This window comes from Hermetia illucens, chromosome 6 (genome assembly GCF_905115235.1).
Source record: "Hermetia illucens chromosome 6, iHerIll2.2.curated.20191125, whole genome shotgun sequence".
Classification (NCBI taxonomy): Eukaryota; Metazoa; Arthropoda; class Insecta; order Diptera; family Stratiomyidae; genus Hermetia; species Hermetia illucens.
Window position 1 is genome coordinate 11241579 of NC_051854.1, and position 24230 is coordinate 11265808.

General features: G+C 43.0%; 1 protein-coding gene across 7 annotated transcripts in view; it reads left to right on the forward strand.

Annotated features, from left to right (window-relative positions):
• LOC119659198 (trithorax group protein osa) overlaps window positions 1-24230 on the forward strand; it is a 403506-nt gene that overhangs the window by 86216 nt on the left and 293060 nt on the right. For 6 of the 7 annotated variants that reach the window (XM_038067160.1, XM_038067163.1, XM_038067164.1 and 3 more), the window contains exon 2: window positions 772-816. The exons of the other annotated variant lie outside the window; for it this stretch is intronic. In XM_038067160.1, the coding sequence (XP_037923088.1) occupies window positions 772-816 (45 nt within the window). The remainder of the gene's footprint in view (window positions 1-771; window positions 817-24230) is intronic. 7 annotated transcript variants of the gene reach the window in all.

Below are 24230 nucleotides of genomic sequence, written 5' to 3' on the forward strand. Positions count from 1 at the left end.
GTGGGTGTAACGTGCACTGGCATAGTTCTTAGCTTGAGTAATCCTATTTATCGCAGTTTCCTTGTATTAACTGGAACTAAGTCTGAATTATACTGACCGCGATTTTCTTGCTAAAGTTTTCGACCTTTCTTTTCCATTGGAGTTTTGTCTATGTCCTTAACTATATTTATATCATTTTCTCCAGTTACCCCAGGTGGGGATCAACATTTTTTTAGCTGTTGTAATTTTTGTGTGAAACAAGACTTGGATGCGAAAAATTATTGGGAAGGTAAACCTTCATTCTTATGCAAAGGCACTTAAGGGTGAGACAAATTTGCAAATAATGTTAGATGTCTCTAGGCTTCTTAAGTCGGTGTTTTATCGTAAAACGCTGAGGTTTATGTTTTACCTGATGAAAGCAGTAGATGTTCCTGGAACCTTGGGTACGGGACTTGTTTTCCAAGTTACTGCTCATCCCATAATATTAGGAAACCAAGATTAATATATGAATACAGTGGATGCACCAAGGTTTGCACCCACTTGTCGCCATTCAATGAAGGATTCAGCAAATTGGATCTGAGCTGGTCACTCTATTCGCTCAAGTCTACGAGGAGTATCATGGTAATCGCGGTTGTTGTCCGTGCTTCTTATTATTTATTTGTAAGTTCCGGACCTTATGTGCGAATCGTATTGGTTTGCTTCACTTTCTTCTTTGTTTTTCATACAAAAATTCTTCTCGCCTTTTATATGCTAACTTTTCATTCTTCTATTCCTCTTTCATCCCTTTCTTAGTTGACTTCATCATCGACAGTTTCGTCGTTAGCGTTGAATTTGATCGTGAGTATTTTCCAGACCTTATCCTAATCTGAACTAAGTAGAATATCCCTATATTTTTTTTCATCCGACACCAACAACGATATCAAGGGTCCCCAGATTATCTTTCGCTTTCTTCAACTGGAGCGAAAATTCCAGTGATAAAAGCAGGACATTCTGAACCAAAGCGAAGTTAGATGGTGAAACTCTGAAGAGTACTCCTCTCCCCCTTGCGGGAACGTTTTTTTTGAATTCTGCAAAGTCAAGTGATAGCAGATGCGATTGTTACTGACGACTATCACAAGGCTCGCTCCCTGGACTTTGATTTTGACTGCTTGATTCCAGTCCAGGTTTAGGAGTATCGCGATAATACAATGCTATGCAACAATGGAGACTTCCGATATAATGAAGAAGAATGCTTTCTATGAATAATGATAAACAGTTCAAGAGAGACTTTCTAAAAGTGGCATTGCGATGGTGATGGATGATCTGATTACCAAGTTGGTCCCTGACAATACATTGCTCAGACATGTGGTGGGGGGAGCACGATCTTGGCGACCGTATCGATATTGGTGGCAGATTTGTGAATTTCTGCATCTTCCATCGCCTCGCCTTTGCTGACACATTGTTCGGCCATAGAGTCTCCCATAAGGTCAGTGGGATTTTAACTGACCAACACCGTACGAGCAGTGCGTAACAAGAGAGGCTCTGACAGCGGCCTCGAAAAGGATAACTATCTAATGGTCGCTTACGTTCCTTTGTGTGTTGAGTCCGCCTCTTCTCGGAGAGCTGCCGTCCACAAGTTCAACATCGACCGCTTCGAATTGATCTTGAAGCGTTCCTTCTTCACAAAAACTGGTTAACGGATTCATCAAAGCGGGTCGAGGAGCGAAAGTGATTGAAGGCTCTATTGACCGTTACGCGAATGATGGCGAGCGTGGCGCACTTGAACTCCGATATTGCGTGGAATTTTGGAAGGTACAACGTAGTGTGCATCGTGACAAAAATTGAATTTGCTTCCTTGAAATCTGGGACATTTCGCAGAGAGTGGAAGAAGGGAATGATCGTGAAGATTCTAACGAACGAATGCGATTATTGAAGAGGTGTCCCATGCTCCCAACCGTCGGAACGCATCAAGGAACATCTCGAAAGCTTCATCGAAAAAGTGAGCGACAGAACAGTGCGTAGCGTTCTGATCTCCACTTTCCCTATTCTCTGCCAATTTCTAAAAAGCTTTCGACATAGCGTACAGGAACCGTATCTAGCGTCCTTTACGCGAGAGGGGCATTTCAGAGAAACTAATAGCTATTATCACCGCGACATATGTTAGCAAAAAATGTCACGTGTTGCATTGACGTATAATTTCAGAGAAATTTAAGGTCGGTAGCGTTGTTCACATTCCTTTTTCATGCTACCTTCTCCGGAGGAGATGGGAGAGCTAAATGGGCCATCACAGCTTTTCTCAAACACCTCGATAACGCTGATGGCTTTGTTTGGGGTCTTGTCGACTGGACTGTGACCAAGTGGTTCTGGATTTTGAAAGAGAGGCAGTTCTCAGGTCATTTGCAGTAATGTGCAGAGCATCGAAGGCGTTGATCGATTAATATATCTAGGAAGTGTGGTTCCTGCCCAACCCGGCACTGAACTGGATGTCGCTGGACGCACTAACAATGCTAAATGCGTCTTCTCTGCTTTGTCTACTGTAAATCCTGCAAATGCAGTCATCTCAACTTTAAGCCCAAATTGAGACGGTTCTCCGTTGCTATGTGGGAGAGGTACATGTCAAGTGAAGTCCTCGAGGGAGTGGTAGCCCCTTTCAGTGGACTTTGCACAGTGGTACATAGACGTGGTTGACGAGCTATGTCTCACCAAATAATAGCCATTAGAAAAGAGCGATTATCTCCATGTAGTGCAATTCGTCATCATAAATGATGACACCCAATACCATCCTGAAAGATATTTATCCATCGACTAAGTGAGGAGCAAGATCCCACTCGGAACACATTCTTCATATGCATCAGCATTTACTCCTTCAACATGTCATGCCATTTGACACCCTTTACCAGCGAATCATGTTCGGTAAATCGTCATTTTGTCTCCTTCCCTTAGTCACATTTTCGTGATTTATCCAAACACCGTACGGTACACCTTCTACCATATCAATCATCCCAAAATGCTGTCAGTAGACATTTATATTTGCCCAGGATCCCCCCAAGTGCTTGAAATTACGACTGTCTAAGGCATTTGTTTCAGTGAAATGCACACCCCTGGAACCTTCAAAACCCACGTCGTACCTAGTAAATATGCTAATCGATTAGCAAGACTTTTTCCCTGAAACAGCTGGTCCTTGCTATCTATCTACGTGTCTATCAGACAGACATAATAATTGACCACACACTCATAGCAATCCCCCAATTCCCTTTTGACATCAAACTTTCCTGACATTAATGATACTCATTCCTTCCATAAATTAATGTATTTCTAGGTGAAGCTCGCTCTTGAGCCGTCCTCCGGTTTTTCGTCTCTCACTTATCCTCCTCGGGTCGCTTCCCACATTCGTCCTTTCGCAAGAACCGCATGAAAGTACACCAACAGCAGAATCGAATTAAATTTATCACACTGCCATGCTTGCTTTGCAATCTACTTGGTTCTGTTTAAACATTAAAAGCTTAAGATTTCAAAACGACGTGCAAGACGAACCAGAGAGACACCAGCAACAACGAAACCAATAACAAAAAAATAGAAAGAAAACTCGAAAAACAAACAAAACCCACGGTGGAAACAATCGGATCTGAAAAGCCAAATTCAGTGGAACCTTTCCTTTCCTTTCCATTGCTAAATATAAACCATCGACGCGTATATACCTCGATGAAGACGAAGCAAAAGAAAGCTCCTCGTCGACGTGGTATTTGAAGTGGAAAAGCAAAAGAGAAAATGCGGATAAACGACGTTGAAGAACGTTCACTGTACGGCCCTGCCTGTCGTACAAAACGCTATTCTTCTACCTTCAGAGAATATCGAAAAAGAGCTAACGTTGTCGGGACCGAAATTTCATGTGGCATGAGTGGAAATTATGGAAACAACCAACCACCCACAGCCCATTTCGAGGATATTTCTTCCTTAGCTACGTCGTCAGGCAAGCTCCGGTTCAAGGCGATCGGCCGAAAGGGAGAGTGGAGTCGGCCACGGGGAGAACTAACCGAGAAGGGAATGGCTCTTGAAAAATACAGCACAACGATCTCTGACGTTTCAAGATATTTTATCTATTCTCTGCTGTAGCTCGGTTTTGGGATTTTCCGTCCCAGCATTTCATCTTGTTTCTGTCGAAACCTTAAGAGCCTGACTATACACACAGCCACGAGCTAGTGCTGATACAGTTGCCTGGCATTTCTTCTGTGCTCAGTTCAGTCCTCGAACGTTGTATTCCTTGGAGCATGGGGCATCCTGCCGGAGAGATGGGTGGACGTTTTTTCCTTTCAAACGTTTCGGTTCAGTTCAGTTTTCTCGATTTTGCTTCGTTTTCCGTTTTTACCGTGCAAGAAGGCAGGTTCGTTCGTCTTTGCCCTCTTAACCAATATGGAGGGCCTTTCGAGCGTAGTTGGCATCCCTTCATTTTCTCATTCTCCATAGGCACCCGCTTTCGATAATAGTGCTGGAGGAAGGACCGTACGACGTTATAAGAGCGCTTTTAGGATTTCTAGTCATTTACTCTCTTCTTTCCTATCTGTAGTCTTGAATTTATTCCTGGAGTATGCCAGCATGTTCACTGTTCTTGTTCTACACTGGCTGTCGTTGGAGTAGGGCTGGAGAAACGCAGGATTAGGAACGAGAACTGCTGAAATGAAGTGAATGTACATTTCTTTCAGTCTCTACAGCCGGCTCCAAATGAGTCCTTAACACAGCAATCTCAATATGGTAATGCTGTGTGGAAGCGGAACATGGAGGACAACCCAGTATATCTAAGACACCCTACACCATGGCTCCTCTGCATAGAGTGAAGTACAAAGCTAAATACGCTCGGCAATTTTATGAAGATATGATTCCTCTCCGCTCTCTTCCCAGCATCCAAACGAAATCTTCGTCCCGCTCTCATTTAGCCATCCTGCAGCGAACGAAGAAAGCAACATTCGTCCTTTCTATAGAGAGTAGCGAATCACTATTTATTCTGTATGTATGCTCCAGTATAAAGTGGATTCATTTATTACACAGGGTAGCTATTTTCTCAGCCCCTTCGACCCTCCCCTCTCCGACTTGTTGTCTTCTTTCGGCTTCCTCTCAAACAACATCAAACCGGTCGGAGAGCATGGAAGTAAGGACAGTTCTTTGCATCCAGGTTCTTTCCCTCCTAAAGTGTTTTTTGTTTTGCTCTATTTTTTCTGGATGCTACTTCATCTGCTCTCCGGTTTCCTTGCCTGCCTCCCGCTTGCATGGACCAGCTCACGTATTTCAAATTTGTTAAGGCTTTGTGCTCTGTTTCGTCCTGAATTTCGGGTAGTGTGTTCTCGCCACCCTTCTTGGCTCTGGATAATTTTTTGTGAGAGCCATGTATTTCTCATCGTTCTTTTGACTTTTAGAAGTAGGACAGGAGGTTGAGGAGAGGCGCGCGGGCGTAGTGAAACCAAGTCAGGAAACGTAGAGTATAGTATTCTCTGCGGTATGTGTTATACTAGGATAGCGAACACACTCTGGAAAGACTATCATACGGATAACGATGGCGACGACTGTAGTCTACAGAACTAACGAAAAAATATTGGGTATGGGGTTGAGATTCCGGCACAGAGCTCCATAGAAATGGTTGTTTGCAAGCAAGAATGGTGCTTTGGATCCTTGTGGGAGTTGGATGTGTTTTTTTGTCATGCTGTGATGTTGAAGTTTCCTTCGAGTCATTTCATATGACATGGTTGCTGTCGTTCTCAACGACGACAACGTCGTCGTCTATCGACATCGTCCTTTGGCGTTCTTGGGAAAAAGCCGGTCGTCGCCTTGCATTACAGTCATTTCTAGGTACATAGTTGTGCCTATAGATGGGACTGTGTGGAAAGAGGAGTTCGGGATTTTGTGAAATTGTGATGGTTGTGCTGATGCCAACAGCACGATATCGTCCTGTGATATGAAGACAAGATTGAATAGCAACTTGGTCACGGGGTGCAATGGGAAGGAGGGGGTGGATTTTAAGCGGGAAAACTACATTGTGTTGCATTAGTACGAGGACGATTGAGTGGCGATTTTCTTTGATTGAATTCATGTTTCTTTGGTGTGGATGCCGTCAAATTGGTTTCGAAGGAGATTTCATGTAATAAATTTTAATTGTTTGTTAGGGGAGCACGTCCAGGTTTGTTCTGGTTACTGTTTATTGCTGCTATTGAAGGTGCGTTGTAACGGACTTTGTTTTTATTGATTGGGCCCTAATTTTAATCTCTTCTTTCTCATGTTGATGTAAGTGCTGGTATCTTACTCATTAGATACTACCGCAACAAGGTCCTACTTGCGAGGAGTTCGTCATAAAGACGATTTTTCTTTAATTCTCTTTGCAGCTGGACTGCAGTCACTTCTTGATAGAAATACACTTCGGATTCTACAAGGCTTCGATAAGGTCACTGAAATTTAGGGCCTGGTGTCACATAAAACACACTTGTCTATGGGGGAAGACGACTTCGATTATTATAGGATTAACTCCAAAATTTGATATTGACACTCGCTTGATACCAGCGTAAACAGTGTGAATAATCTACAAGTGGGCTTTTTTGGAAGTTCTTTTTAGACCTGGTCATGTTCTTTTTAGACCTTCCATGAGTTAGTTATGGTCGATGTCCTAGATTGCGGGAACAACTTGCTCCATTCAGTACCAGGTGTCTGCAACTTTGGGTGATTTTTGCCTTCTTGTTCTTGCTCATTACAACCTTTTAGTTAGCGTCCCGTGGCTTTGTATTATCTTTACGCCAGAGATGTCCACAGCAGACCTATTGCATTTTCGCATGACCTTTTTAAACTAAATTGGAGATCTCGATCTTCTTGCTTCAGCTCCTACTGTTGCGATTTCAACGTCGAGATTTCCTAGTTTCATCAGCAGATTAGTTTCCAACTATGGTATGAACGTAGTTTTCAGTTCTAAGCTAACACAAATGCTCCGCCAGCCTCCGCAGCCTCGTCATCCCGGGACCACCATTTAGGCATTACTTCATGGGGTAGCTTTGTCTTTAAGTGCTCCTGCTTTTGCTCTTCTCTGCTTTCCTCCTTTATAGTTACTTCAGCAAATGGTTCTGTAATTTTACGATTGCGGAGGAAATCATAAATCAGCTCTCCTTCAACTTCAGTATCTCCGTAACTATATTTTCTGGGCTCGCGTTCTTTCCCAGCGCTTTGTTTAGATTCCTTCTCTCCATGACGAACCTTCGGCAGTAAAACATCACTGGATCCTTCGCTACGCCACTGCATCCAGGATAATTCGGTGAATCATCTAACACAAAACGAAGCAGATAATACCTGTAGGAACCACCGTGTTCCGTGAAGAACTGGTAATGTGGTAGTTGGTCTCCTCGTGTTTGCAGTCATGGGAATGACTGCAAACTCGCTAAATCTGCTTCGCCAGAGATTATAGAGTCTACTCTGGCCGAATTCTTGGGTTCTGTGCAACCATCCATCTGCCTTGTATGATGCCACCCACGTATTTCTTTCGCCAAAATGTCAGCTGGGATTATGCCTGCTACTAGTAATTTGCCTAGTCTGATATGGTTAAGTCCTGGCGGTTTTACGTGAATATCGGCCTTGTCGGCCTAACTACACGATCCTCCTTGAACGTAGATTGATTTGGAATGAATACAGGTGGATGTGAGGCCTACCGAAAGCCTCTATCGCAACTAACAAGTACGGCAACCGAATTGTACAGCGAAACTTTTGCCCTGATGTGGAACTCAATGTGAATACAGCGTTTCCCGGTGTCACCACATAGAGGTTCTTTCAAGAAATGTGCTGTTGACTCGAGAACAGGATTCCTATCCCGTTTGGCTCTACGTCACCTCTGAGCATTAATATGATGTGGTTTGTGGTTCTAAAAGTGCTGCAAACCCTCGAAGTCATTATTCGTAAATCGAATCCATCTGTCTCTTGCTCTAAAAATTTCAAAATTTCGCATACACAGATAACGCGTGAAATAGAATAGATCGCACTATTCCGACTAGAAGCAGTCCTCCCAGGTTTTTGATAGTCGACTTCGAGACAACCATATATCAACCGGCTTCCACTTCCGTAGTGTTCGTCTTTCTAAGAGGCGTTATTAAGACCGCTTCTGTTTTTTTCATCCGTCAAGATCAGCTCAACCCTTTCTAGGCAGGACTTTATCGCCCTCATTATGTCATTTGCATAGACCTCTACATTTGCTGGGTTCTTTGCTATAATGTGATATCCCCGCTTTAGCGACGTATCCTTAGGGTCATTCATTCGTCTCGTATTAGAGAGTCCTTTCTGAGAGATAATTATCAACAGACTCGCCAAAATTCAGCATGTCTTCCGCCAGATTCACCATCCGTACTACATCCATCGGCGAGCGGGCGCTCCGAAACACATACTGGTGTTTCCGCAAGCCATTGCTGATTTCAAAAATGGATAGCAGTCTGTTCTAGATGACTCTTTCCGTCATTTTCGAGATTGCATCTAACACGCAGATCGTGCGATATGTTTCTGAGTTTCCAGGGGGCTTATTGGGTTTGGAAATCAACACTAACTTATGTTTTTCCACTAAGCTTCTTTTAGGCTTTGAAAGAGAGGTGGAAAGCTCGGTTCTAATCTCACTGCCAGGTTAAAATCTCTGTTAGAGATTGCATCCAAATTTGAAACCTCGTCGATCATACATATTTCCCGCCGCTCCTCTTCAGTTACTGAAGATATAACGCACCCGTTGAGCTGAACCATCGTTTGTCTGCTGTTTTGGTGGTGAGGAAACAGAGTGGCAGCAATTTTTTTCAAGTGGCTTAAGTGATCTTCACTCCCCTTTCATTACCACCTTTTAGGTCCCACCCCAGTGGTTCGGTATGGTTGCAAAACTGTTTGGATCAGTTGTCTTGCTTGTCCGAATGTCCTTTTTTAAGCGGCTCCGCAGTTGTCCTTGTGTCTACCGCGATCGTCGCCACGGGGCTCCCCTAAGCTCTTGGCAAATCCTTCTTGCCTGGAAACATGTGGCTCACAAAGTTACTATTTTGTTGTTTCACCGGTAGTTGATTTGCTTTCTGGGGAGTAGTGGCCTTCGGGGCATAGCAGCATCTTACGCTTCCATCACTCCTCGGGTGATTTTTTCTTTGGTTTTACCATCCCGATTCCCGGGTTATGCGGGGTTTTGAGCAATGTGGAAAATATGTCCCGTCAAAAGCTTTTGCTGCCTATCCGGGTGAGTCACGCGGCATCTTGCAAGAGCTGTTTTTTGAGCTCGATTCGCTCTTCATTTTCATGCAGTTTGCGTGTTGGTCACTGTGAGTGTAGTCCTCATAGACTTACCAAGCAACTCCGCTGGCTAAAGCGGCGCTCACGTAAGTCACGTCCACTATAGATCCCTATATAGGCCTTTTACGTTGAAAGTGTATGAGGTCCCCACAATTGCGAGTAACATCTGTAGCCCCGCGAATTCTTCGACCAGAATACGTCCTCTCACATTCGTTGTGCGATTGTCCCTTCAGGAGCCCACGCGTTAAAATCCCTTCATTTTAATTCATTCCCCGGATGCTCCATTATTTCCTGGAAAAATTGTTGACGGTCCATAGGACTGCTTAGCCTGGTTGGTCTTTGATATGATTCTCAATAACCAAGGCATCTAAATTATCGCTTTAGTGCCACCTGCCCCTTCGACACATAAACCAGCCTATTCCTAATCTCTGTGCTATCAACAGTTTGAATATTGCCTCTACTGGTTGGTTGATGATGCCGGTTTGTGTGCCACCGTAAGTTTTAATTAGCGTTTTCACCGTTGATTCTTGTATTGCAATAAGGTTGAATTCCTTTTCCAAGGCTTCACAAACATCCTCCTTCGTGGTGATCTCATTTATACCCTTGCAAGCTAAAGTGATCCCTGGTTTGCTAGTCCTTCTGTCAGCAGCCAAGTACTTTCTAATTTGACTCAAGAATTGTCCTTCCTGGGACTCCCAAATTGATGAGTTCGAGGTCTGCCTTCACTCTCCTGCGAATGTCAGTTCGTTTGGCGATAGTGATAACCTCCAATCTCTGCTTTTTAGGGTCTCATTTTTCTCCAGGCTTCCATATCCCCCCCGTGACATCCACTGTTCAGAATTGCGGCTACTTGAGTTTCATCGGAAGCCTCAGCTGTCATTCTCATCAGCTTTTTTGGGAGTTGAACCCTTTTATCTCTGGAGAGTTTGCTGCGCTGTTGATTTGTTCGATGGTTCGCACTGCTTCTTCCTCGGTTTTTCCTCTTTCGTGTTTGAACGGGCCTCATTTGTGTCGCTTGGCTCACTTTGTCGTTCGACGCTTTCACTTCTCTTTCATCCTTTCCGTACGCCAGCCGGATGCCTCTTATCATGGCTCTTATATTCCGATTCGAAGTTCCTTGATAGTTTCACAGAGATTTATGATCTTCTTGCCCAACGCGATAAAGGCAGTTTCCGATTAGTGTCTGCACTGTGATGTCAACGTTTTTTTTTGCTTATCCTCTTACTGCACCTTCCTCACGTGAGGTTGCGCTTCCAATCACTGCGACTTCTGTCTATATGGACGGGGATTTGTCAAAAATCGAGCTTCAACTGAATCGGTCTAACGATGGAACCAGTTCTTTCCCCTCTCTTGCATTTGTACCATTAAGTGCCACAGTAACCAGAGTTCCCATTTCTAAGGCACTGCGGTCGTTGGATATAAACTTCCGGGAGCCTCTTTGTCCACCACCAAAAACCGCTGGTTGTGGGTTTCCGAAGCTCCGTAAGACGGTTCATTACTCCACTTTAACTAACTGTTCCTAACTTTCTCTTGAATATAATTATCGATAACCTCCAGCTTAAAACTGTATTTTTCTGAGAAAGTTTGATTGATAACATGTGGCCCTGTAGGACATTCATAAGTAAACACGTGAATCCGATCCAGGTCTATTTTACATTCACCTCTGGGAGGATTGCCGATTTGGAATGCTTGGTTCCATAAATTGGTCCAGAGCCCCTAAAGCCAATGCAATTCAGTTGGATTTTATAGTATTCGCTCCTCCCAAGGATCTATTTGTACGGTCTTTGACATTATCTATTATTGATCGTCATAGTGATAGTGAACAAGGTATTCGCAATCTTTCTGCCTACGTGTGTGGTGTGTGACGTGATATATTATATTTATCTTGCTCTCCGGTTGGTAGTATAAGGCTTGCCTTTCTAAGCTTGCTGGTGGCCTACGCAGGCTGCCAAAACCAGGCTTAATTTAAAAACCTCTCCAAAAAACGGGAACAAGAGGTTTTAATCAATTTTGTTATGATTCCCAAGAAGAGACAATTTAGAAGTTTCTTACCAGCTCCAATTAGCAACACATCCAGTAAGAAAAAGGATTTCCAGTTCTGGTTTTCTTGCTGAGTAAGTTTGACATCACCTTGAAAGATCTAAGTCTTCAGTTCTCCAGGATCCGCATAAACTCTTTATATTAAACTATTTGATATAGGTCAAAGCCCTTATGTGTCCGCTCTTCACCTGCTTTTAACAATTCCCAGGCAGGGCAGGGCAGACAGGAAAGGTTTTGCCAGATGTTTAAGTGAGCTTGTCGCCTCGGAAATCTGGAAACATACATGTCTTCAAATTCGTGTTTTTGCAACGAGTTTGACACGAGGCTGAGTTGAAGTTTGTTCATGATCACAGTCTTGCAGAGGCCAACCTTACATTTGCAATCATTTACGTTTGATTGTAAGCCATTTCTCCGATTTAAACTCTCCTACGTCAAAGACTACGTCAATATCTGTCCAATATTTCAGATATGTACTTTGCCTGATTATTTCAAATCTTCCGAATGTTCAAATAAGTAAAAATTGAAGAACGCCCTCACCCTCCGCATGCTCCACTTGAATGAAAATCATCCAGAAGAAAGTATGTTACCGGAAAAGGTGAACAATTTTCAACGACCGTATCCTCAGCGTTGCCGTTACAGTCGTCCCTTATCATTAACAACCACTGCGTCGCTATTAGTAAAACTCTAACTCGGCACATTCAACTTGATTCCTCCGTCTTGGATTTCCCTAACCCCCTGCGTCCCGGATCTTATTTGTATCCAACTGTATCAAATCCTGCATTCCCTTCATCCGTTTCAAGAATACTTTGGAATATTAGAGGAAAAGGACGCAGCACTGGAGTGTACTGTTGACATTTCTTGTCGACGTCGTCGGGCTCGTTGTCGTCCTTTCTTCCTATGTGCCTCCTCTATTCCTACACGTCAGCCTCTCCTTCTGTGCTATGTGTCCTTTTACTATGCACATGCTGCCATCATTGCTACTGTTTTTCATATTTCCGCTTGGTATACGTCCTCGTTCATTCGAAAAAAGCAACGTCAGAATGAACCCCCTAACCAGCTCTGATAATATTCTCAACGGAATGCAAAAGCGGAATTAGTTAAATCGGTTTTGTCCTTTGAGTAGAGGAGAGAACTCGACGGGGGGTGGGGCCATGATGGCAACGGGTACTTTTGATGCTGCCGCGTTCAGCAAGAATGGAATGAAACCCGTTTGGAATAGAGACGCGCGAAAATGATTTACAATGAGGTTGTGTTAGCGGGAGGAGGACTTAGAAGGACATATCAGTCAGGAGGGGATTGCAGAAAATTTTCTATCGTACACGTGGATGTTGTATGGCATTTATTATGCCGGTTGATTCGCGAAAATTTCAACGGAATGGATAATTAGGTTACGAAGAGAATATCAAAACGTGTTCAAATGATGTCAAATGAACTCCTGTCGGCTTATGATAATGATTGAAAAGGTGGGCGACGGAATGTTAGGGTTCGGGGACGATTTTGCGATGAGGTTCACATGGGAAATGAAGAGTGAAGGAGCTTAGGAGAAATAAAAGATGAGTAATACCAATTGACTTAAAAATTGGGGAAGGATGTAGTTGATGGAAGACTACGACATCTACTGTGGTCTAATTGATCCTTGTGAAATATATTTTTCTATTTAATTAGTTTTCCGGGAATAAGAATGGAGGATCTCATTGAAATCATGAGCAGGCATACATCCTTGTTTTATTTTGAAAGCGTTGTTCACTTCCGCCGTTTGCATTGGATCAAAGCTTGATCCTGTTCAGCGTCAAGCTTGAAACCTTGATTTCGTGGACCTAAATTTTGTAATTTTATCAATAAAACATTCTTAAAGGAACGGATGCCAGCCTCTTTATTCAAAACAAAGGGAATAAAAACAGGTCTTGTTATTTTATTAGTAGTGAATGTCCCTAAGAATCCTCAATTGTGGGGTGGTTCTGTTAACTTAAACGCCATCTAAGAGGAGACAACAGTCCTTAGGTCTTTGTCTTTTTACTGAGATTGCTACTACAAAATGTAGGATCTTAATTCAACTTGAACTCATTTTTGACATCAAACTTCACCGCGCCACAACATGTGCCACCCAAACTAGCTTTGGAACTAGGGCTTGTGATGTCTTCTTCAGAATGAGCTTCACGAAAACGAAATTGTGGTTCCTATAGACTGTCCATATATTTTATTGTAGAGAAAAGTCTGTTTTCAATGATCCTCTTTAGTTCATACTATCATACGTGCGCCATTCTTCGTGGTTACCTGAAATGTGCTGCAGCTCCCTCCAGAAACGCCTGCACTTCTCCTCTACTGTTCTGCGCTAAGTGCCTTTAGGACGACCCACCCGGCGGCCATGTTGGGAGAGTGAATTCCATTGCATGGTCGCCCCATTAATGTGTGACCTATCCATTGCCAACTACGTCTTCGGATTACAGTACGTTCGAGTGGCAGGCCTATGCGCCGACCAAGTTCTTCATTTGTAACAGGCCAACGTACTCCGATGACACGACGCAGGCAGGTGTTAATGGAAGCTTGGGGCTTTTTAGTAACGGTGGGGGTCACTTTCCATGTTCTGTTCCAATATAGCAGCACAGAAAAAACACCAACACAGAACAGTCTCCACTTGATCTTGGAGTTGAGAGCTATAAAGCCAAGATCCCTGACCCGATGTCATGAGTGTATTCGAGGTGTTTGAGGAAGGATGTCATAGTCGATTGAACTCCTCCACGTCCTCTGGACAAGGCCGCATAAAGAATGTCACAGATAATAAGAAGAAGTGATAGCGGTGACAAGATACGACCCTGGCGGACTTCGTTTTGGACCTCAATGCCCTCTGAGATTTGACCTTGGTATAAGAAGTCACATTGTGGTCGTTATGTGTCGTTCCTGTCCAGAAAGCTGAGTGGTTAGAGCATAAGGCTATCGTACGGAAGGTCGCGGTTCAAATCTCACTGGTGACAGTGGAATTTGTATCGTGATTTGACGTCGGATACCAGTCGACTCAGCTGTGAATGAGTACCTGAGTCAAATCAGGTTAATAATCTCGGGCGAGCGCAATGCTGACCACATTGCCTCCTAGTGTACCGTTACGGTCTTGAATGAAGTGATCTAACACACTTCAAGGCCCTGATCCAATATGGATTGTTGCGCCAACAATTATTATTATTATTATGTGTCGTTCTGATAATAGTTTCAATTTCTCCGGAATTCTCTTCATGCGTAGGACATTTCAGATACACTCCATATTTATGCTGTCGAAAACTTGCTCGAAATCGATGAGGAGCAGGTGCAGCGAAAATCTAAACTCCGCGTACTGTTCCAGAATGATCCATAGGGTGTTGATGTGGTCATGCTGTTCTCCAGGGATTGAGGTCTGCCTTCGCGCAAAGTGCTTGGAAGCATTTCCACTTGCTGATTAGTCCTATTCCGAAAGCTCGCGACCACATATGAGACACTGTCTCACCTCAGTCCAGGGGAACAGCGTGATCAAAAACAGATGTTGTTCGATTATAATGATTCATAAAGACAATGTTGTTGTGAATCATATCGGGCGAAACACCGTTCGTCAATTCAAACTTAGCTGATCTAAGTCCCCAGCACTTGAATTAAAGATTGGATACTTAGAAACTTAACTCCTCAAAAAGTAGTCTAAACCAACAGCGTCGCGTTATATATAAGTTATACTCACGTCATGTGTGACTTACTATTATCGGAGCGAACGACACCAGTAGCCGGTTTTGGTAACATTGCTCCGCAGAGCAGAGGTGTGGCAGCGTCTGGAGAGAAGCCTTTGTCTTCTGGCACCATCAAGTAGACAGGAATTCAGACATACCTCCGCAAAACTCAGAGCCTCAATCAAAAGTGCTTCTCGTGTATGCTTCCGATTTCTTTCCGAAGTCCGGTTTTTCGGAAGCGTGCTGGCCACAACCCTCATTGTTATACCAACGGTTTGACCGCATATTACTGAGAATAAAATATCCCCACATGAGAGCTCTATTACGCCTCTACCACAAATTAACCTGCATTTTTAACTACCCTTTCTGTGAATGTGTTTCGTTGTGCTGTGTGAAATATAACTAATAAAATAATAAACATTAACTAACGACCACACGACAGCGCGAATTCAGGAATAGCTTGCACTTTTTGAATATTGGCCCACAGTTTCTACATCTTATTGTCGCATATTGCAGGTATCTGAAACCTGAATCGCACGGTTCTGCCCCCTATAGTTCCTTTGGAGATTCAAGTAGGCAAAATCGTTTCTCTATTTCTACTTCTCTTTTCGAGTTTGCCGTCCTTTGAATTTTAGAGAGGCGTCACTTGCTTTCTTGGCATCGTTCTTTTTTGCCTCTGATGCTGTTCTACAGAAACCTAAAGGTCCTGATCATGTTTTTCTTACCCTAGTGCACATTGATTTTGACCTTTATGGATTGGGACAAATGTTTTCTTGTTGAGGAGGGCAGAAGATGATTCGCCCATATTCTATCACTGAACCATTATCTTCTCTCGGTTCAGCTTCGTATTTAGTAGTTTGACCTCCACCTCCCACCTCTTTTGACATCAGAGAAAAATGCAGATTCGTCGAACTTCCCATAAATGAATCAAGAATAGTTCCTGCAATATCTAACGACAAGTGCAGATTTCCCATTGTGTCGAATGCCCAGTCTGTAAGGTATTTTTCCCCACCCATACAATGGGTGTTCTCGTGCGTTATTTCATTATCAAAGGCACAACAACCAGTATCCGATCTAGGCCTGCCTTAATAAGGAACTGCAGATATCCCGGTTTTGGGCCGAGGTCCGGCAATTCAATATTCCAAAAAGCTGTCTGGCATCATGGCTCCATCTGAGGCAGGGTCTGTCTCTTCTTTTTCTGTTGGATGATTTACACCTCTGAAACTTCGCTTTGTGCAGACTACTTGAAATTTTTGCATATTTCACAGTGCCATTGGAGTGCCCGAGCCGTTAGCCCGTATCCTCTCTCTGTTTGGTTTGTTTTCTGGGACAACAACCAGATGGTATATTTCTTTCAAAGATGCACCCTTACAAGTCCTTCACTGGAGGATGTGACTATAACTTGTCACCTTGGTTAACATCACAATGACCCCCAGTTCAACGCCAACGTTTGTCTCAGATTCCTTTCAGACCGGTGCGATCTTCCGTTCGAGATGCTTTGGACTTTCTTTTGTAGATTGAGGAAACACATTTCTGAACTCTACGTGATTGCTCCCAACTTTGCAGTTGTGTCAACAGCCGAGACTTTGCCAATGGTCTTTTTACGTCGCTGACCTCACCAGCGGAGAATCCACATCTTCGATTCTCCCCTTCCCATTGCAGTTCTCTATTACTCTTACAAGGTCCTGCTTTCTCCCTAAAAATATTTGCGGTTCAGTACTCAATTTCAACCTTTTTCCCCAGTTATGCCTCATGATGTTTGCCTGCTTTGTAGCTTGTAGGCGCTTAATTAATAAAAAAGTTAGACTGTAAGTTATGCTTTGTAAACTACATTGTCATTAAGGATTCTAAAGTCTCCCAAATCCTAAACGGTTTTTACTTCGCCGGTAATTCAACCAGGATTCTGCAGTAGAGGTATATTGATAGCCGAAAGTCTGCTTGCCCACTTCCACATCTATCTGCATTGCGGTTGCGGGCTTCTACACCTTAACTTTCATTCTTTTTTCCTCTACCATTTTGGTTTATTATTTTAGGCGTTATCCTCATAACCATTTTTGCCTCTTCTTACTTACCCAACCCACCAAAAAATATGCACATGTGCCGACACCTTCAAATGCGTACATATGCATTTTCGTATTTATTCGCGGAACATTCCCTTATTCGCACGGAGGGACACGCCTGATGGGAGATCTGTCTTTCTGTCTGTCTGCCACACGCCACAATTTGTGTCCAGTTTTAGAGAAGGGGCGGTAAGTATACAAAAGTTTTAGAGAGGGGGCGGTAATTATACAAAAGGGGTTGCGACAATTTTTCCAAGGAATAAAGTCGGGTGGGGTATCAAACGAATGGTCTCGATTAGTACTTTTTCAGGCTTCCATTTTCTAATTAGTTTGACATTCCAGGATGAAGTGGTGTAGATAAAAGTTGGAAGGATGAAACTGCTGAAAATTTACACACCTGCAGGCTCCCAAGCAGTTACGAACAATGGAAAAGGAGGTGCGCCAAAATAGATTAAAAGGGAGAGGGGTGATGTTAATCAGGAATGAATTTAATCAAATAAAAGTTTTTTGCTCGCAGTTCGGTAGGCAGGGCTGTGTTTGACTGATGGAAATGCTTTGGTGCTGCTCTTCCACCGAGCTGATTCTAGTTGAACCGTTGGGGAGTACCGTCCCCACAAAGTCTTACGTGAAATTATCTAGAACCATGAAAATTGGGATGGCCCATTGAAAGGAGAGCCCTGGAGGATGTGCTTTCGGCTCGGTCGCTTTTCATTTAACTCCAACAGAGTTGTTAGATAGGCCTCGCATCAACTGGTATGATTGCTGAGGCTGCACTCAGTATAAACCATTACCTATGTGCTACTCACTCGCAGGACGTTCATGATTTCAGTTCGCGTATTTATTGGGAGACCTCGTATAAGCACTGACATCATTTAATAGCAAACCGATTACTACTTGTCTCCTGATGATTATTGGAATTCATTGAGTCTCTCCTCGCTTAAGGAGAATTCTGCTCCTTCGGCACTTGTAAGTTTTCCAGTACTGATTAGGAGGTTTTTTGTATTGCCACCTACCGTTCAGAACTAAAATCAATATCCTGCAGTTTTCCCATAATGTATCTATCACAAAGACAAGTATCTGATTCCTCCACCTTCTGTCAGTCCCCCATTCCATGAACTGTCCTTAAATTGACACGTGTTATTCCCGCCAAATTCCGAACTTTCCTTACACCGGCACCTAATCTAAATACAAAGTGTCTCAATTAACGAGACATTCAAAGAGCAACGACAAAGCATCTATAAATAAATTACCCGTGAACTTACTAAATACGCAATACAAATAGGCGATAATATGCTCCATGTCAAAATAATGAATTAAATATTGTTTCTATTTTCACTTTCAATTCCCACACGTATACTTGGTGTATATAAGATAAAATGCTGGGATATGTATACAAAAGTGCTACCACGCGACGACCTCAGGAAATAGGAAAAGTAATTCAAAGGAAAGTAAAAGGGACGAAGTAGAGGAAAGAGCCGGCACTGGGAAAAAAGTAGTGTGAGAGTGAAGTTGAGGAGTCAGTGGTGGCACCAGTGAGCCCCGGATGGAGTATAAATATGTCTTAAAAGAAAATTTATTATTCAACCACCTGTTGAGCTTCCGTGCAAAGTGTATCTACATGCATATATGTATAGATTGCCTATATACCAACTGTTTCTTCCGGTTTTCGGAAAAATTTCTACTATACATACAAATATATGTTAGCGTATCTATTGGGAGAACTACATGGTGAATTTTCCCATTCATAAATTGAATGAAGGGGGAGGGGTAGATTTTTCGCACTAAAGGGACGATTGGGCTCGACAATTGGATTAAATAGGGATGTATAGTGTACTGACATGTTTGCGAGGATATTTTCTTTGTTTATTTTGGGATTGAATGTATTTGTGTTCCTCAAGGTTATACCCGCATTACGTTCTTGTCTGATACCTTTAAATGGTTTCGTCTGCAATCAGGCGTGCTGACACTGTCACACCTCAAACCATCAACTTGAAAATACCTTGAGCTGATTTGACTGAAAAAGCCTCTGTATTTCGAATGCACTTGTTGACTTTTTCCAGATATTGCGGTGAGGTTTTCCTCAGTAAACAAACAGTATTTCTTTGCGTATAAGGGATGCAAAGGAACCTTGCAAGGACCTGCGATTGCCACACATTCCCGATCAATTTTACTGTCATTAAGTGTTGTCTGTGTTAAGTTTATTATGCTTGTTTGTCGGAGTTAACATGTCGATTGGTTTACAAGGTTTGCTTTAAAATTGCAGTGAAATACTAAGGCGAAAGTGGCTGCCTTTTGACCATTTAGGAAAAAATGGGGAGACCCTTTATAAACTTCGCGAATATGAGTGAGATAAGGTAAACAGAAGAATCCAGGGAACCGTAGGAATACTTGCTAACGCCTTCTGAGGTAATCCCCGTGCTGAATGCCGTACGTCATAAATTGTCTGATCTTATACGAATTACCCTTTTTCCGAGTCTGTCAAAAACAAAAATCGTTGTAAAGTTAGCGGTGGGCTCCTCATCCACGACTACGAGCAGTTTAACAGGTGGAAGGAACATTTTCTTGCGATTCTCAATAGTTTAACATCTGGTAAATTCCACGTCTTGTATATGAAATTGATAGTTACCGTAACATGCGGATACATACTAGTCCTCCAAATAACGAAAATTATCTAGGCTTGATGGTCTTCCAGCTGAATTGTCTTCTTGCTGTCTCTATTGAGCTGCCCTTTCCACTCAGTCGTAAATTCTGTAAATTTAATCTTTCCCTGTGAGTAGGGGAAGGGGATATGATCGTCAAAATTTCGAAATAGGGTACCCGTTTTGACAGCGACAATTGAAGAAATATTTGTGTGCTTCTTGTGGCATAAAGAAGTAGCTGAAGTTATTTTGCGTTAAAGACCATCCCGAAAGCTTGATCGGCGAGGAGCACTGGTTTCCGCTCTAGATCCTGCTGCACTGACCACATTAATACACGTCGGATCGTTTGGAGCAGTTTGTGGAGTTCAGGCTGCAACAGACTATGAAATCTTTTCTCGATTGCGCTAATGGCATCTGTCTGTCCCTCACAGAGCCATGGAGCTTGGTCAATAGCCCTCCTTTTGTAAGAACTGACTGAACTGAACTGAAGTTAAACCCCAACAAAAGTAAGGTTTTCGGATAGGCGGGTCACCGCTCTCTTCTCATTTTCATTAACGGATTGAATATCGAAAATTTTGATCAATTTCTGCTGACGGTGGAATCAACCTTGATGTCACTCGACGCATTAACGGGGCAGATCTACTTTCGCTGTTTTCATGAGGAATAATATTATATCAAATTGAGGTTGTTCTGCGCTCAATCGATGGAAAATCAATAAGAAGGCAAAAGTGGCAGTGAGTAGGTCACACTTCGAGAAAGGGTGACTAACACTACCCTAGAATGGCCAATGCATAGATCACTCCAGAAGTACATGGCACTGGATAGTAGAGGAGGAATGTAGGCTTCTCGGGAAGACCTAGAGGGAGCTAAGGCGCATTTCGTCGAACCAGGAACGATGGTGTATGATGGACGCGACGCGTCGATTCTGTTGGCCAGAAGTTGAACTAGAAGCCATAATCCTAAGAATCCATGAATATACAATTGGTTTGAATTAAAACACGAGCTTACAGAGTATCGGCTATTATTAACGAACAATAAACAGAGTAAGCTCCACTTTACAGCTATTGCACTCAGGAGAAGGAGAAAACAAGAACTTTAACCGATGCTTAAAATTACTGAAAGAAGAGAACTTTAAGGGTTTAACCTATTGTGCGTAACAACTTCGACAGTCTCAGAATCGTGGAGTGAAAACAGAGTTCGAGTTTGCTGCTCAATTGGTGACTTCGAGGCAATGGGTTTCGAAATGGAGTTTGGACATGAAAATCTTTGAATTCCTTACGACTTCTTCTTCTTCTTACGAGAGTCTGTGCAATTCTGTACACACACGTTTCAATAAAACGGTTCAAATGAACGAGAATATGATTGACCATTATAGAAACAGCATAAACTTTATTCTTTACCTTTTACTTTTTTTTATTGATGAAGGCGGAAATTTTAGTAAGACTCTGCTGTGGCAGGTTGCAGTTCTAATTGTCCTCTTACTAGGTGTAGCAGTGTGTTCTCATCCAGGAAAACCACTTCTTCGTCCATATCATTGCACAATAACCGTGAAATGTTACTTCGCGAGCTTTGCTTTGCACCAGCACGAATAAATCACCCATTCCGGACTCGATCCAGTTTCTGGGGCTTTTGTTTAGTGAGTGTTGCTCTAACCTCAATATGTCTTGCACGGCATTATGGAGTCCAATGATTGCGTTGAGGACATTGTTTAACTTCCTTCTCTTGAATATAACATGCTCCGGGTTCTCGAGTATAGCGGCGTATTCGAGACAGTCGGGGGTCTTGTTTAATAAAAACCGATACAAATACTTCCTGTAAATATCATGTCCCATAAGGGATTGGGTTAGGCGGTTATTCAATTGTTCGACGCATTTCTTAATACACGGGATCAGTGTATGGGTCCAGTGCCATTTTTTTGAATTATCACATCGTTGTTGGCTTCTCATGTACAGCTCCTTACAAGTGGGTTTTTGTAAGTCCGCATTCGCATCGGGCGAAGTCGCTCTCCTTTTCTGGTAGAAACAGCGTACCTTATTCGTTTGAAGAGCCAAAGGAATCATTCCCGCGATGGCGCAAACTGCCTCATCCGATACTGTCCTACATATGAGTGCTGCACACCGTCTACGCGATTAGCAGTATTGGTTTCTTGCAATTGGTAATAAGGACCACTTCCATCTTTTCGTCCGCCAGGTCCAGTTTAATCGTTCGGTCACTTTAACCGTAGATCGGGTTCGCCGAAACCCATACTGCCACTTCGATAGACCACCCACTAACTCTACGAATGGAAGCATCCTGTTGTATATTACCCTCTCCAACATCTTACCCATAGCGTCTAAGAAAACAGGGAAGGCGATATGAAGAGGGTTGTTTATGGGACTTCGGTAGAAGAATCAATCTTCGCCTCTTCGGCTATGCGGGAAACGATTTAAAGGTGCTGATGAACCATGTCGGCCTGATTTTAACAGCCAACTTCAGGGCGTTGTTCAACCTGTTATTATCTCCAATTCGTCCACAGATCTCGGGCACGTCACTTGGGCTGATTTTTCCCCACGAATCTTATTCATTACAATCTTGTAGGCAGCGCCTCATGGGTTTTCATTTGCCTCAAGACACAGTTGTCTGTAGCAATTCCGGTTACTTACCCGTATGACCTTTTTAATGCCACTTCACTCTTGTCCTTGCTAATTGCTAACATAACTAGCTCACTTTTTCCAGTCATTTCCTTTGGGTTCTGACCTCCTAAAGCCGCCAGAAGAGCTATCCTGTTTTTTTCACTGCTCTTGCGCCTTCGGCTGTTGCCTCCTCTACTTCTAATGTCGATAAAACTACCTGGTGGTCACTGTGGGTGTAATGTTTATTCATTCGCCAGACCATTCCTCTCGCCAACGAGGTAAGTCAGGGCGATGATCGAGCCTGACCCTCGACACATCCAATATTGCCTAGTACAATATCCAGCTCTACGAAGGTTCCAAGTAGGATTTGGCGCTTGGCCTTTGTCACTCGGCTTCCCCACTCAAATGCTCATGCGTTAAAATTGCTGGCTACAATTTTACTTTCCAATTAGAACGTGAACTGAAGGCGCGTAATACAGATGACACCCTCAATCCGGCAAGCACAAGTGCGAAAGGCATAACACAAATCAAGCTCTGCATCAGCTAAATCACAGACAAAGACGAACTCGAAAAAAAAATATTTGCTAATTTTCTAAAGGAAAATTCCGTAAATAAGGCACCTTATGCAGAAAATAACTACTTCATCAGCTATTACAACGACATCAACAGCTAAAGCGTACGGTTTCGAGCGCAGAATAAGGTAGGACTACACAAAATATCATTTCACGAACGATACGTGAGATAACTGACACCTTCATTCGAAGTAAAAAACTGCTATGGCGAACGAGCTAACTAAATCACATGAACCTATGGAGTCTGACTCAATTACATTCTGGAAAATGGCCGACATAACAAACAGTAGTAAAAATCAAAAGTTGGAAAGGGGCACACTCAACTCTACATCGGCTGGAGAAATATAATCTTAGGTGACCCGCACATAAACGTATCAAAAAGGCACCCAGTGGGGATGATAGGGCAAGGAGAATGAGAGAAATACCAGAATTCAAACCACTCAGTGGTACTAACATTTAGGCACTGGTGGAAGTTCCTAGAATGCTGCAACTTGTCTGATATTCAGAGATATAAAATCATTGATTTCAACGAAATCGTCAACCAGTCAGCAAAGTTCACTTCGGCAATTCAAACTAAAGACTACTTTCCTCTAATGTGCAGGTTAATGTATTGAACTGTGCCAACGTGACCTATTGGTTATGTGAGGTGAAGGATAAAGTACGTGAATCAGTGTCATGAGCACCCTGTCAACTGTCAAAGAAACCGAGGAAAGAGAATTGTGAAGTACCTTAGAGGTTGTTGGGAATGCCATTCCCACATACTTGATGAGGGCGATCAGACTCGAGTTTACACTGGGGTTAATGTGAAATTACTCTTGCCACGAAACCACGAACCCCTTGTGTACTAGGTTGTATCCAAATCGCGGGCAGAGTTCCTTGTAAGCTTAAACGTGGAGTTGCGCTGTACAACTCGAATGCCATACCTCTTAGTTGAGGTAAAGGTGTTAGATTGGGCTCCCACTGATATCAATGCTGAGCTTGCTCTCAATATAAATCAGGACTGCAATACTAATGACGACGGAGCTATGGTTGTGTCTCCAAATCAATCAATCTCCGAAGAGGATCATGGGAATATGACTACAAGGCAAGCACTCACGCTAAACTCCCAAGACCTATAGTACCTTAGAGAAATTACATCGATTAGCTTATATTTCCTAGCTGCGAAAATTAACAGCCTGTTTATCTACAGTAGTGCCACTTTGGGAGATCGACGAGTCTTAGGAAACCGTTCCGTCTTCTATAAAGGCAGAGTCGTGAGCTGCATGTCACGCTGCAAATGAAAAGGCTCAGTTTAACCTGATCCAATATGGTTTTTTTCCGGTTTCCGGAGGGGCTGTTCCTATCGCTGTTGCTCCTATAAATATGACTTGACCTTACAAACAATTCCCCATGCCTT